We start from the raw sequence: 14,826 nt of genomic DNA, 5'->3' as shown, positions 1-14,826 counted from the left end.
TGATAAAAGCATTAGCAATTAATCGCAACATGAAAATTTGATACCGGCATATCCCTAGTACAGAGAGACACGCAAGCACGCAGCTACACACAACTGTCATCTCTCTCTGTCTCTCTCTCTCTCTCAAACGATCGATCGATAATTCATTGAAATACATGCTATAATTCATTCAAATAAATGTGGTCTTACCGCACTATTTCATCTCTGTGTATGATTTGAAGCGGGCAGAATGCTAGCGCTAACGTGCCGTAACTGGCGAAAATAACTGTCATTTTTACCCATTCAGTCAAATATTGTGCTGCAAAGAGCAATACTAGTTTTAACTTGTCTATAACTTGGCAAATGACCATGGAATAAGCAGGATAATCAACGGCTAGCTGTGCATTAAAGGATTTAAATGCACTTTGCTTCACGTTGGGCGGTTCTTTGCCTCCACGTCGTGCATTTAAAATCCATTAATGCACGGCTAGCCGTTGATTATCCCTTACGTATATAATTCTGTCCTGTAGAGTCCTGTATAATTCCACGTGTGTACGGAACACGACTCACTCCCGAAACTGCCATGAATTGCATCATGGTAGCCATAGCAACATTGTGGCGTCTCAGAGAGAATAGAGGCCCTCAAATTAGCTAGTTTTGTGTTAGCTGCTACTCACAAAACAAACATTAGACTGCAAAGACATGCAAAAATCTGCAAAACGTTATTAAATCGCCATCGGGAGAGGCATCGTAATCTAGTTTTTTTCTTTAAACTGTTATTGAACAGCCTACACTCTCTTGACCATCGACCACAATACACCTCTCTCCACCATCCTGTCAGATCTGAGGTAAACACTTGACACCTGACGTACTGACATGACGCACATTGGCGTGCTTCTCGTGACATCATCATTAACAACTAGTTGTTCGGTTCGGTTCCGTACACACTGCATAGAATTTCTGTAAATGTGGTTGTCACTACCTGTATTTTAGTGAATTATGTGTGTACAGAATGCGATTAAGGAGTAAAAGGTATAATGATAATGATATAAAACATTTCTGATATTATATCAAATATTAGTGTTGTTTGTAATTTTTTGCAGATGTTTTTCATCCAATTTAACTCCCAGTGTACTAATTGCATTATAGGACATCCACCTAGAGCTACCTGTGGTTAAGTGCATTAATCAATGATATTTGTGTTATTGGATTCATGGGTCAATAACATACCTAAGATTGAACTTATGATTTTTTTTATTGCCTGCCCAAAGGCTTTAATCACAGGGCCACCGTTACACAATTAAGGTCATGTTTGTGCACATCTGTGGTCAGGTGAAGGGATGCTGCTAAACCCTGAGCGCTGGCTGTTTGCAGGCTCTGGGAGATTGGGAGGCCTGGCTGCTGAACTCTGACGTCTCTGTAACATGACACCTGATTGAGGACTCACTCACTGTGTTCTCTGTTACAGGCCATTAAATACTGGAAAGTTTTTTCCAGGCAATCTCTCTTGAATTTTATAAAGGGTGCAGGGATGGCTTCTTTATAACAAAGAAAATGTGGGAGGGTGACAGAACACTCGCTGCTAGTTTGGCGATGAGAACTGATACAGTCGTGTTGTTGGCATTTACTTCTCTTTTGCCATCCCACTTCAGTTTTTAAAAGAGCACTTGTGCCATCTGTATTCTTACAGATTTTAATGATTTGTCTTAAATTATGTAAACCGCTAACTCACTTGACATTTCTGTTAAATTTCCTTTGTTGCTTAGATTTACTTTTTATATATCCTGTTTGTCTATCCATTATTTCCTTTTAATTGTGTGCATTTATTTATTTATTTGTTTGTTCTTAAAAATAAAACTTTCGCATGCACAGTGCAACTAAATATTATCACTTCTATCCTGACTTCCACTGCATCCTACAAAAACTTTTTTCGACATTGATAACAATAAGAACTGTTTCTTGAGCACCAAATCAGCATTAGAGTGAATTATCATGATGTGAATGATCTGAATGATCATGTGACATTGAAAACTGAAAACTGGAGTAATGATGCTGAAAATTCAGCTTTGTCATCACTGAAATAAATCACACTTAAAATATATATTAAAATAGAAAGCAGTTATTTTAAATTGTAAAAAAATCTAAATTTTATTGTTTTTATATTTTTTATCAAATAAATGCAGCCTTGGTGAGCATAGAGACTAAAATCTTACCAACCCCAAGTAGTGTGCATAGTGGTAAAAATGTGCCTTGTTGGAAAATGTGCAAAAAAGTGGGTGGATATGTGTAGTGATGAGAAATATGTGATGCTGAAATTACCTTTAGTTTGTGTTAGCCTGAAGCCAGGGATTATTGTCACGTTTGTGTTATATTTGAGAGATTCTCTGATTATTTCCTGTAATCCTCTAATGCCTAGCTTTTTCTGTTTCTTCTCTTTCAGGAGCCAATCAAATCCAGAGCGCCTCAACTCCATTTGGAGTATAGATTTTATAAACAGCTGGGAAATTCAGGTAAACCTCACAGCCGTTCTAGAATTGTATGTTAAATGGTTTATGAAAAGCCGCTACCTACTCATCCTGTATGAGACTGATCATCCTTCAGTTGTGTGCTGAGAATTGTGGGGGCGGTGATTTCCAACCTTTTGATGTGGCTGCTTCACCCATCAGCAGCAAGTGACAGTGAAAAGGAGGAGGGTCTAAGATGGGGTTGAGATTAAGAGGGTATAAGGTAGTGCTGGGCGGTATGACCAAAAATTTATATCACGCCCAGCACTAGTATAAGGTGAGGGGAAGTCTGCTATGAGAAGGTTGTGTTCAATTCTTATTTATTGCGTAATGCCTCAGTGTGTCACTCTCCCAGATTTAAATGATCATTTGCTTTATGAATGAAGTTATAACAGATTAAATCTTGAGCTGTGTGATTGGAGAGCTACACCTGGCCATTTTGATTGTAATTACCATACATTGTTGCAGAGCCAGAAGGCTGAACTTCGATCCTTTTAAGCCCTACAATAAAAAGGACGTGCAGCTTGTACAAATCCTTGGTGCTTCCATCCATTTGATCACTGAACCGGAAGGTTGACTGGCACGAAGTGCAGCTCTAATTCACATCGACTCATAGACACCCTGCAATGCAATGATTTCATTCACTGAACGCCTGTCTCCAGAGCCGGTATCTGATCCTCTGCCAGCTCACCGGAGCCACTGCTGCCACCCCTGCAACATTAATAGCCAGTGAAAGTGCAGGCGTGCAGGGCAGGCCCGCTATATTTATAACTACACGACTCCTCGCAGCTGGGTTGCTATTATCGTATGTCCAGCACGTGACTGATTCCTCTCTAGAAGAAAGCCATATGTTCAGTAGTGCGTGAAGAGAAAATAAACATGGATGGCTATCATGGCTGCTGCTGTTTTGATCCAGGTCTTTCACAAGGCTAAAGAAAGAATAATAATTTATCTTTTATTGTTTGACTATTTACAGGGTTTCTGTGGGTCTTTAAGTCTTAAAAAGTGTTAATTCACGCTTCCACACATTAAGGCCTTAAAAGGTCTTAAATCAGAGCAGAAAATCTTAACTTAAAATAAAAGCATTAAATATTGCTTGCACTGCAAAGAATGAATATCTTCAATATCTTCATATCTTTAGTATTTTTGTCAGCATTTTTTCCAGTTCAAATGTCTAAACATCCTTAAGTCAAGATACATGGGTTGCAAAATGAAGATCAATTGGGTATGGAAACTTGTTTTCATTTTGAATTAAGTTGATTTTTCTTACCACACTGGCAGGTATTTGTTCTTGATTTAATCATAAACTCACTTTGGTCAATTTCTTAGGAAACAAGACTTCTAATTAGGGATGGGCAATATGGACTGAAAACTATATCACAATATTTTCTGGTGTTTGTTGCGATAACGATATCAATGACTATATAAATATAGTGCCATTTACCACTTGTTTTGGCTACTAGTGATAGCTGCAAGCTGTCTTGATCGCCTCAGAAACACAAACACTATGTTTGTATGTTGTTTGTCCTGGTCATTTTGTATTTGGCACATCTAAATATTGTCACGTTTTACTTGCATATAAAAAGAGAAACACAAACATTGGTTTAAAAGTAAAACTTACCCATCATCAGACAGGCTCCTAAAATAAACCAATTACATAAAAGAATAAAACTTTAGGCCTACTTGACATTGGTGTCTTTTCGCACATCTTCATACTCACACATCTTTTTGACTTTCTTACTTTCATACTTGGATTTGTGTTTGAGATGGTGGAACAAATTGGAAGTGTTTATAATAATGATAATAATATTAATAATAATAATAATAGTTATTATTATCATTATATTTTACAAAACAACTGCAGAAGTGACCTGTTAACATGCAGGGGGACTATAACTTTAAATCATTAGAAAGGTCTAAGTTGTATTAAAAAATATTAAATTATGATGATAAAAATCTATGACAGTAATTTCTTAATTTTTGTCTGGAAATCTTATGCATCCACTGAGAGCAAAAAAAAAACAAAAAACTGCTGTACAATTCTCTACACCATACTCCATAAGTATGGATTTGCATATGTTTACTTCAAATTCTTTAGAGAGAGGCATTTTTTTAATTTGTACCCAAAATAGGGTGTTATGCGCATTAGTGAGTACACATGTAATGTCTGTTTAATTCATACTCGTCAACAGAGGGCACCTTAGAGCAGAAACTCCACAAGTGAGACTCACAGAAGTAATACTTATGACATTCCAGGAAATCACATTGACAAAGGCCGCCAGTTATCGTTGAAGCAAAATAAACGCAGATAGAGAGGATAAACAGTTAGAAGACAATAAACATACGATTGCGCCAGTATATGGTTTATCTGTGTTCTTCAAGCCATCTCTGGTATTTTTATATGAATAAAGTATATTTATAAATGCTAATTGATCATACTGTACAACCCTGACCAAACCAGCTCCAGATTGTAGAGGTAGTTCCTCGTTCAGCGATCCTCAGCTTCATGTCCACCTTTCGCTGTACTTGTCTTTGCTTTGCACGTGAGTTGCAAATGGGTTGCACTAGGGCTGGACAATAATTCAATATCAATATGTATCGCGATATAATTTTTTTCAATAACGGTGATATGATTTTTAAACACATTTCCGATATTTCGATATACATTACCAGTTTCCCATACATTGATTTATTTGTGCCGTTTGACTTTGTTGAATAAACATGAGCACTGCACGTTTCAAAATCATAACAGGGCGCGGGTGTTTTATATGAATGTATCTCTGAAGGGAAAATGTGGAATAGTGTGTTTTTGTCAATAAAATAAAAAAAGAAATTTGTTTGTTTTAATCCGATTAATCGGGAAAATAATAATCGTCCAACTAATCGATTATCAAAATAATCGTTAGTTGCAGCCCTAATCGTGATATCAATTTTGGCCATATCGTCCAGCCCTAGGTTGCACAAAGAAAAATGTCATCAACTAGGCATTATCTTTATTATTGCAGGAAGACTAAATCTTATCATGGGGAGAATTTCTACCGGTATATCGCAAACGATAAGATATTGCCCATCACTACTTCTAATCTTATGTAATTTGGTTCCCAAGTAAATGTATCTTGATTTTAATATCTTTAGACATTTACACAAATATTGATATACTTTTTAATGAAATAAAAACTAATGGAGATTTGTTGGAAATTGTATTTTCACATGGTTGCTAATACAACTCATTGTGTTCTCCCTATAGATTTGTATTTAGAGAACATATTGATGTATTGTCTTCCCTTCAATTTATTTGTTAAATTGAAGGGAACACAATTACATTTTCATTAATTGGTCTTAAAATGGTTTTTAAAAAAGCCTTCATAAATTTATTGTCATAAAAATATATAAAATAGATTTAGAAGTATATTATAGGAGTAATTCACAAAATTATTTTGTTTGGTTTAACCGTCCCTTGTAGTGTTTTGGTGTATTTTACATTGCCCAGAATGTCACGCCTTGATCCTTAAATTGTTAGCTCCTTTTTTGCTTCTCTGCTCTGGACTGATGTGTCTTGCGCTTCAGAGTGTTAGATTATTCTCCCTTTCTGACGCCTTTTTGCTGGTGCATATCATTTATCCTGACCCTGAATCCAAGGCCTAAATTCTCAGGATACAGACATGGGATATAACAATATACTGGGATGGACAAACGACCACCAGGCTCAAAATGTGAAGAGATGTTCAGCATAAAAGATGAATGCACATTCAACCTATGATTTTCAATGTGACACTGGATCTTAAACAACCAGACTTTCTGGTAATGCATAACCATCACTTCAAAGTGAACCTCACTTTCCAAAGCAAGCCAGTGGGATCCAGTGATTCACAGTTGTAAAATCTGGATCTAAAGGTTTTATGAAGCCTGAGAGCGACAACTAAACCAGACCTTCCAGCTTTTCCAGCAGAGAATCCTTTGAGAGGATCTGCCATTGTGAGACTCGTCTTAAGCCCCCAGAGAACCTCTGCTCACTTAAACCTGCAGCTAAAGAAGAGTGTTAATTCTCTGCCGTACTGGAAAATGAGTCCAGGTCATGTTAGGATACTTCTTGGGGGCGTATTGCCACACTGTTCCATGATTCCACAGTGCTGCATTTATCATAAATAGTATCTTTGCTTTGCCCATCAACAGTTTTGTACCTTAAATGTCATACATTTTTATGCCTCTGTCAATTATTTAAAGCGTGAGACATTTTAAAGTGCAGCGAAGGGGAATTTGCTGGCTTGCTTGTGTGTCTTGTTTTAAATAGCTTTTGTTTAAATGTTTAATTGCTATTGTGCTGCAGATTAAAGCTCTTGAGTTTTTTTTAGCTGAGTTGGATGGTGTGACTGTGATTTGGTTAGTGGCTTTTCAATCGTTGCGTTCAGTCTCTGACATTTGGGGGGAAAGGGTCATGGAACTCTCTGCAGTACAGGCTTTGGATGTTTTATGCAGCAGGGCGGAATAACGCAAGTCCTCTCATCTCCTGAGTCACACTGGGACCTGCGCCGGCCGGAACGATCACGTTTCAGCCCCTGATTCTGTTCCACTGTCCCGCTAATGGAATCAGGGCCTTTTTGTTCTCCGGCTGCATGCTGAATCTTTAATATGCAAGCCTTCGCTCGGGCATGTATGCTAAACTTTGACATTCCAGTGTGTCTGCTCTGAGAGGACATGTGTTTGATGAACAATGAGTTGTGTTGTTTTCTCTCAGGCTCTGTTAGTGATGTAAGTGAGTGGGGTTTTGATATGGCAGAAAATCTCCTTGTTGAAATTTGGTGTCGCTGCACAGAGAGTGTTTATAGTGCAACGTTGTGCTGCAGAAAAAATCCATAAAGCCAGAGACTGCCTACATAGATGATTGGACACTTAAGCCACTTTTAAAAATGTATGAACTAATTTTGTACATCTACTAAAACTGATATGCTGATGACTAACAGCATTAGTCTATTGATTGATTGGTTGATTGATTTGTTTGTATTTTTATGTTTTTATTTATGCATGTATGCATTTGCTATGTTTTATTATTTTTATTTATCAATATCGGTTGACATTGATATTAATCAGCTAATAATGAATATTTAATCATGGTTGGATGTTTCTGCCTGTTTTTAGATTACTTTTGTTATCACTGTATTTTATCAATATTTCATGTTGCTATAGTACTGTTAGGGCTGTGAAGATAAATCAATGCATCGCGATTCATGGATTGATTCCGAATGCATCGCGATTCTCTCTGGAATCGATTCTGAGCTTAGCTTTTAACAGCAGATGCTGCTGTAATCTAGTTTTTAACTGCACACTCAAATGCTCATGAAGAAGAACACTGAAGAACTTGCAACTATGCTTGTGTGTTCAGCTGAGTCATGTAATTGCACCTTGGCTCAGAATGCTTTTCATTATCAGAATGCTTTTCATTTATCATTAGCACCCTATCGGATATCTGCCATAACATAAAAAGGAAAAATATCAAATTCTCTGTATAAGTCATAATGTTATTATCGGTTCATTCCTAATTGAGAGCTGTGACTTGCATGTCCAAATACTTTTTGTGGCCTCTGTAATTACTGCTCATCACATGCCTCTCTGTTGTGCAGCTTTTTTTGCATACTGCATGGATAAATTGGACTGTGCCTCCTCTCACAGCCCTGCTTTCTGCCTATATAATAATTATTAAAATATTTAATTTTCTTCGGTATGATTTGAAACCTGTCATGGCCTTGTTTGCAATTCAAGGAAGTGATCCAGCTGCGCATGGTTGTAATTTTCCTCCTTCTGATTGTCGAGTTGGCGTTGGGTTTAAACCTCGGATCTGGTGCTTTGATGAGTCAGCTTCCTGGCTACACTTTGGCCGTGGGCACATTCATCATCGATGTGGTTTCCAAACGGATCCGGCCGGCTAAAGTGCAGGCAGGTGTGTGCGCGTATTCGGCACCCCCACCCATGAGAATGACGTTTGCCAGATCAGGTAAATCCTTCTATAATCCTCCCTGGAGCTGGGTATTCCTCTGCTCGCTGTCTCAGTATGTCTCATGTGCCTCTGCATCTGACCATTGGACCGAAGAACACACACATGCGGGATTTGGCACAGGCGACCTAGAAATTGAATTGGAAACATTGGCAATGGGAGGCAGTTAAGAACTGTATGTCCTTGAGGTCTTGTTTTGTGGAGTCACACAGCAATGCTTGATTTTTCAAAGACGGCATCAGAAAAGTAATTATGCTCAACACCTGCTATTTGCACCAGACTATTTGCTTTGGTCTGTAACTTTAAGCTGTACTATGGTGCTAGGGGTGGGTGGTATAAGCAAATATCTATAGCACAATATTCTTAAAAATAAATATATTAAATTCATTTTTATTATTGATAAATATATTAAAAATGTATAACTTAAAACCATAATAATAATACATTGGTATATACTATTTTATTTATATTTTATTATTATAAATTATTTATACATATATTTACACATTTGAACTTTTTTTTTCCTATTTCTACTGTCATGAATATTAATTTTTGTATTTAGATTTATTTAAATATATCTGCTTGTCATTGCTTATTTAAACCTAAGCTAAAGAAATAAATAAATAGATATTTTTAGTTGTCATGTTTGCATCAAAATCTAAGGGGACACAGCCTTTTTTCTTTCATGTACAAGCTCTTTTTGCTCTTTGAATGCTCAATCCCCGCCATAAACCACTGTTTTGCATAATTGCAGTAGAAAATTTATACCAGTCTATGTAGTTTTAGTTGTTATATCACCCACCCCTGCTATGCTGTGTAGTTTCAATGGAAGCAAAACAGTTCTGTTGAATGATGTTCAAGTCATCAGCCCCGCCTTCATTAACCTTTCAGGTTCATGCCCATAGTCTGTGCACTGAGTAGTTACTGTGGGAGAGAACGTGCCATGTATGTGGGAAAGATCAGCTGTTTTACAGGCCTCTGTAAACTCTGTGAGCGTGAGAGTTGCTGTTTTAATGAATTGCATGATGTGCCCTCTCTCCAAGGGCTTGTTAGCAATGTTTTGTTCAAGGTGTTGTCATTATGGGTCCTGTCGGAGACGGTGGCCTGTACTGGCTGTGAACAGGATGCTAAACATTTGGTGGTGTTAAGAAAATAATCATACAAAACAGTTTCTCTAAAGGACAAAAACATAACAAAAGTTTGATATTTGAGATTCTACATTTGTATTTCACTGGGTTGTTAAATGAACATTTTGTCTTTGCAGAGGGAGTTCCTCAGGTCTTCTACTTCGGGCCTTGCGGGAAGTACAATGCTATGGTTCTGGAACTGCTTGGGCCCAGTCTGGAGGACCTGTTTGACCTCTGTGACCGCACTTTCTCCCTTAAGACCGTCCTAATGATAGCTATTCAACTGGTAAGCATCTGGTCAGAGAGCCTGGAGTTAGCTTTTTTTCAGCAATTTTGGTTTGTCTTACTACACATTTAGGATTTCTTTTGGCTGTTTTTTATATGATTTCTAGGAATCGTTCAGCTCTGGCATGTTTTTGTGGGATATTTTTGTGGGGTTTTTAGTCCAGAATGTCCTCAACAGCATCTTCCTTGTTTTTTCAGATAACACGTATGGAGTACGTTCACACGCGGAGCTTGATATATCGAGATGTCAAGCCAGAGAATTTTTTGGTGGGGCGGCCGGGGTCCAAGAGGCAGCACACCATTCATATCATTGACTTCGGGCTTGCCAAAGAATACATAGACCCCGAGACCAAAAAACACATCCCATACCGAGAGCATAAGAGCCTGACTGGCACTGCCCGATATATGAGTATCAACACACATTTGGGAAAAGGTGTGCACTCCTTTCATTTTCCTATGAAAACCAGCCTTGTATTTCCAAAATGTTAATTTTCTAGATTTATTTTTTTAAACTGATTTCTTGGGTGAAGAGGAAAAATAATAAAATCAGCAACTCACCTTTAATTACATACTTTCATTTTCCTGAGTGACTCACATTTATGTAACCCACTTATTCATGCAGTTTTAAATATAGCCGTCCGTCTCATTTTACAGCGAAAATGTACCTGTTGCGTATTTCAGTATGACATGTAACAGTTGTTGTTTTTCTTCCTCCTCAGAACAAAGCAGAAGGGACGACCTAGAAGCACTGGGCCATATGTTTATGTACTTCCTGAGAGGCAGTTTGCCCTGGCAGGGCTTGAAGGTTTGCACTTTTCTACCACACATTCTTGAAATTTTTTTTTTTCATTTTCATTTCTTCACCTCACGTAGGAGTGTTTTTTTTTTTATCTTTGTGACCTTTTTTTGTGGTATTAATAAAGGAATCCTCTGGGTTTTTTCCCCCTATGCACATATACAATACTGCTGAAAATGTTAGGGTTGGTAGTTTTTTTTAATGTTTTTGAAATAAGTCACTTTTGTTCACCAAGGATGCATTTATTTGATGAAAAATACATTTTTGAACAGTAGTGTAACCGAGAAGTGTGATGACATGGCAACAAGTGCAGATATCAGCTGCTCACGTTGTGCTTCAGTTTCTCAGCCATGTGTCATAGAGCAATCAGTCACATGGCTGTAGTGGTTGCGGTTGATTCTGAGTGCACACAGGTGTTAGAAGCTCAGCGCTTACTTGCTGCAGTGCTGTCTCTCACACTAAGTGTAATTCATCACTTAAAGAGATTACATGGAAGGCTCATGACAGTAGGGTGAGAATGAAAAAGTAAATGTTAAAAAAATTGTAAAACCATCTTCTATTGTTGAGTCATTGCCTATTCAATAAAGCTAGCCAGAGGCAAAATCTTGCCCTGGATTTGTGTGTTGCATATGCTTAATTACATTTCAGCCAGTTTTAGTCTTTCATGAGGAGTTTGTGGGTGGGAAATCCCATAAAGGTGTGTGTTTTCCATACAGGCAGACACATTGAAAGAACGTTACCAGAAAATTGGCGACACCAAGCGAGCTACGCCGATCGAAGTGCTATGTGAAAGTTTCCCAGGTTAGTGCCATCGATTCGGTCATGTCAAGCACAGTAGCATGTGAAGTGTTTCCCTTAACTAACGCCATTCCTATTTTTACACACTGCAGAGGAAATGGCGACCTATCTGAGATATGTGAGAAGACTGGACTTCTTTGAGAAACCAGATTATGACTACCTGAGGAAGCTCTTCACAGACCTCTTCGACAGGAACGGCTACATCTTTGATTACGAGTACGACTGGGTCGGCAAGCCTCTAGTGAGTGTTTGGTTCCTCCACAGACACTTCCTCAATGCCTTTCTTGTGTACTTCAACTGTCAAATGCCTTTGTCATGCTACGTTGGGTTATCATGTATGCGTGTGTGAGACATGCTTAACGGTGAGATCATTGTTGTCTTTTACAGCCTACACCCATAGGCCCCATCCCCACAGACACACCCCAGCCAAGCAGCAGAGACAAAGCACAACCACAGACCAAAAACCAGGTGAGTTGGGTGCACACTCCAGGTGAGTGTTCTGCCCACTTTTCCTCTTTGGATATGTGACCAATCAGAATAAGCCCTGATGCTTTTGGCCATACACATTGATGACAGAAGAAAAGCTGTTAAAGGAGTTGCTCAGGTTTTGCGTGATGTTACAGTTGTGCAATGCAGTTTCTGAACTTCGATCATGTGATTAATTAGTGGGATGGAAGGCTGGTTAGTTGTGTCTTGCTTGATGTAAACAAATCTGTTTTACTTGCTTAGAGACAAAGTTCCCTGCTGCTGAATCAAAATCAGTGGCAGTATCAGCACTGTCTTCACTTTCTGTAGGGCATAAATGTTCTGACTTTAACCATATGGTGAAAGTCCATGAATATCATGTTCCTGGATCTGTTTTTGTCCTGATATCTGGATGATTGTGACAATGTGGACAGGACAAGAATTCCTCAATACCGATTCTCCCTTTTCTTCTTTTGTCTAGATACACTACCTTTCGAACATTTGTTGTCAGCAAGATTTTTAAATATTTATGATAGAAGTCTCTTATGCTCACAAAGGCTGCATTTATTTGATCTAAAATACAGTAAAACAGTAATATTGCGAAATATTATTAGAGTTCTAGATTGTTTTCTATTTTAATGTAATTTATTCTTGTAATGTCAAAGCTGAATTTTCAGCAGCCATTACTCCAGTCTTCAGTCACGTGATCCTTTCTTATCGTTGACAAAAATGGTTGTGTTGCTTAATGTTTGTGGAAACTGTGATGCATTTTTTCCGGATTCTTTGATAAAGAAATTTCAAAAGAACAAGCATTTATTTGGAAATAGAAATTTTGTTACGTTATAAATGACTTTACTGTTATTTTTGATCAGCTTAATGCATCCTTGCTGAAAAATATCTCTTCTCGAAAAATATCTCTTATCGACCCCAAAATTTTGAATGGTAGTTTACTTTTTTAATTAGTCCTTGTCTGGACTTCTTGCTGTCATTATGTAACTCTGGCACATACACCATTTCTTTGTTGCTCACCCATGTCCCAATGAAATCACAAAATAAAATGTAGCCAAAATGTGCCCCTGTTACTAATATACATCCACTAACAAACAGACAGTGTTCTTCAGTGCAGCATAGAATGCCACCCTGGAAATTCAGATTTTATTATGGCTCATCCCTCCATTCCTGTGACATCTTTAAATCAAATCTATCAAATGTGTCCTGATGTGCATTCACTAACATACAATTGCAATTTTGCTTGTTTTTTTAAAAAAATGTAAGGTAGCCCCAACTCCAAAATCCCAGTTTAACCCTTGGCGATGAGTATCTCTGCATTCATTTCATGCTACATGAGCATAAAATGAGCTTAAAAGTCTGGTGGAAGATTATTGTATCTGTATGTGCCCCTCTGCTTGTGCTTGCATGTCTTTAAAAAACAACGTTGAAAGAGATATAATGGTAGTGTTCATGTCATTATTTGTGAAAACCCACATTGATTTCTAATAGCAGCCTTACTTAATTCTGCATGTTTGCTGGGATGTTCATTTGTTTGTTTATTTTTTCTCACTCTTTTTTTTTTTCTTTCTTTATTTCCATTAGTTTGTGTCATTCACTTATAACTTTTATCTTAGTAATTGAGCAAGCTTCTGCATGTGAGATGTCTTCTTTTTAATGTTTTATTTTTCGTTTGTTTGTGTTTACTCACCCACCGGCCCCTTCCCATCATACCTCAAAATCTCCATCCATCTCACCCTGTCCCACCCTCCATGCTTCCCCACCCAAAATGCTCTTCCACTGTCGATCAGTCACCCGAGCCCAAAGGAAGTGAGTCCCAGCCCACTCCAGTGACCAATAAGGAGACTCTGGGGTCGCATCTCACGGCCGAGAGGCTGGGGGGCTCAGTGCAGGTACTGCTTACGCCGTGGTGTTGCTTTTTGAGTGAGCGTGACTGTTTCTCTCTGTCTTTCGCACACTCATTCATCTGTGACGCTCAGCTTGCTCCTTTAGGCTCTGAACACACTACAGATGGCGACAGTGCCGTTCCTTGGAGATACCATGTGTTTTAAATAGAAGCTATCAAGCATTTTAGTTGGAGAGCAGCTCACGGTGTGATAGGATCTAATGGATGCTGATAGATTTCAAAAGAGAAACTCTAATGTGGTGTATTTGTAAGGCACATGATGAGACACATGTGCCACCTAGTGTTGGATTTTAGAATGATATCCCATGGTCTAACACAGATCTGGTGTTTTTCATCTCAAATCTTAAAGGCAGAGTAAGTGATTTCTGGTAGCCAATGTTGATATTTGAAATCACCAAAACAAACACGCCCCTACCCCAAAAGGGTCTTGCCCCTCTCTCCTCCACATCACGAGTAGACACGCCCCTTATTGCTGATTGGCTACAAGTTTGTTTTGCTATTCGGCCCGAATCAGTTTTCTAAAGTGTTTTTGAAAAATCACATACCCTGCCTTTAAGATAATTATATCTTGTGAATATAATAATCCTCAGCATAGGGTTATTATAGTTTTGAAGTTATAATTTTGTTTTGACTTCTCTTTTGTTTTCAATTTGTCTTTACAATTTAGTTTTTGTGTTAAAGGGGTCATATGATGCGATTTCAAGTTTTCCTTTCTCTTTGGAGTGTTACAAGCTGTTCGTGGATAGATAAGATCCCTAAAGTTGCAAAGAGTAAAGTCTCAAACCCAAAAAGATATTCTTTATAAAAGTTAAGACTGGTCCACGCCCTCCTAAAACGCCTCGTTTAAACACGCCCCACATATCTACCTCACTATGTGGAAATATTTGCATAATGCGGCCCAAATGAGCACGCAAAGAAAGAAGGCGTGGTTTCAGTAACCGCAGTTAGTGTTGAAGCAGCATGTCAGG

The 14,826-nt window shown here is 38.2% G+C and overlaps 1 protein-coding gene across 3 annotated transcripts in view; it reads left to right on the top strand.

Annotated features, from left to right (window-relative positions):
• LOC107745806 (casein kinase I) overlaps positions 1–14,826 on the top strand; it is a 68,490-nt gene that overhangs the window by 51,300 nt on the left and 2,364 nt on the right. For 2 of the 3 annotated variants that reach the window (XM_016559808.1, XM_016559807.1), the window contains exons 3-10: positions 2,420–2,489; positions 9,737–9,885; positions 10,083–10,317; positions 10,604–10,689; positions 11,397–11,481; positions 11,571–11,719; positions 11,866–11,946; positions 13,743–13,844. In XM_016559808.1, the coding sequence (XP_016415294.1) occupies positions 2,420–2,489; positions 9,737–9,885; positions 10,083–10,317; positions 10,604–10,689; positions 11,397–11,481; positions 11,571–11,719; positions 11,866–11,946; positions 13,743–13,844 (957 nt within the window). The remainder of the gene's footprint in view (positions 1–2,419; positions 2,490–9,736; positions 9,886–10,082; positions 10,318–10,603; positions 10,690–11,396; positions 11,482–11,570; positions 11,720–11,865; positions 11,947–13,742; positions 13,845–14,826) is intronic. The other variant, XM_016559809.1, reaches the window with a different exon arrangement.

The sequence above is a fragment of the Sinocyclocheilus rhinocerous genome, unplaced genomic scaffold, assembly GCF_001515625.1.
Source record: "Sinocyclocheilus rhinocerous isolate Xijiao unplaced genomic scaffold, SAMN03320098_v1.1 scaffold558, whole genome shotgun sequence".
In the NCBI taxonomy this organism is placed as follows: Eukaryota; Metazoa; Chordata; class Actinopteri; order Cypriniformes; family Cyprinidae; genus Sinocyclocheilus; species Sinocyclocheilus rhinocerous.
Note: the sequence above shows the minus strand (reverse complement) of the source record. Positions and strands in the feature narration are given on the sequence as shown.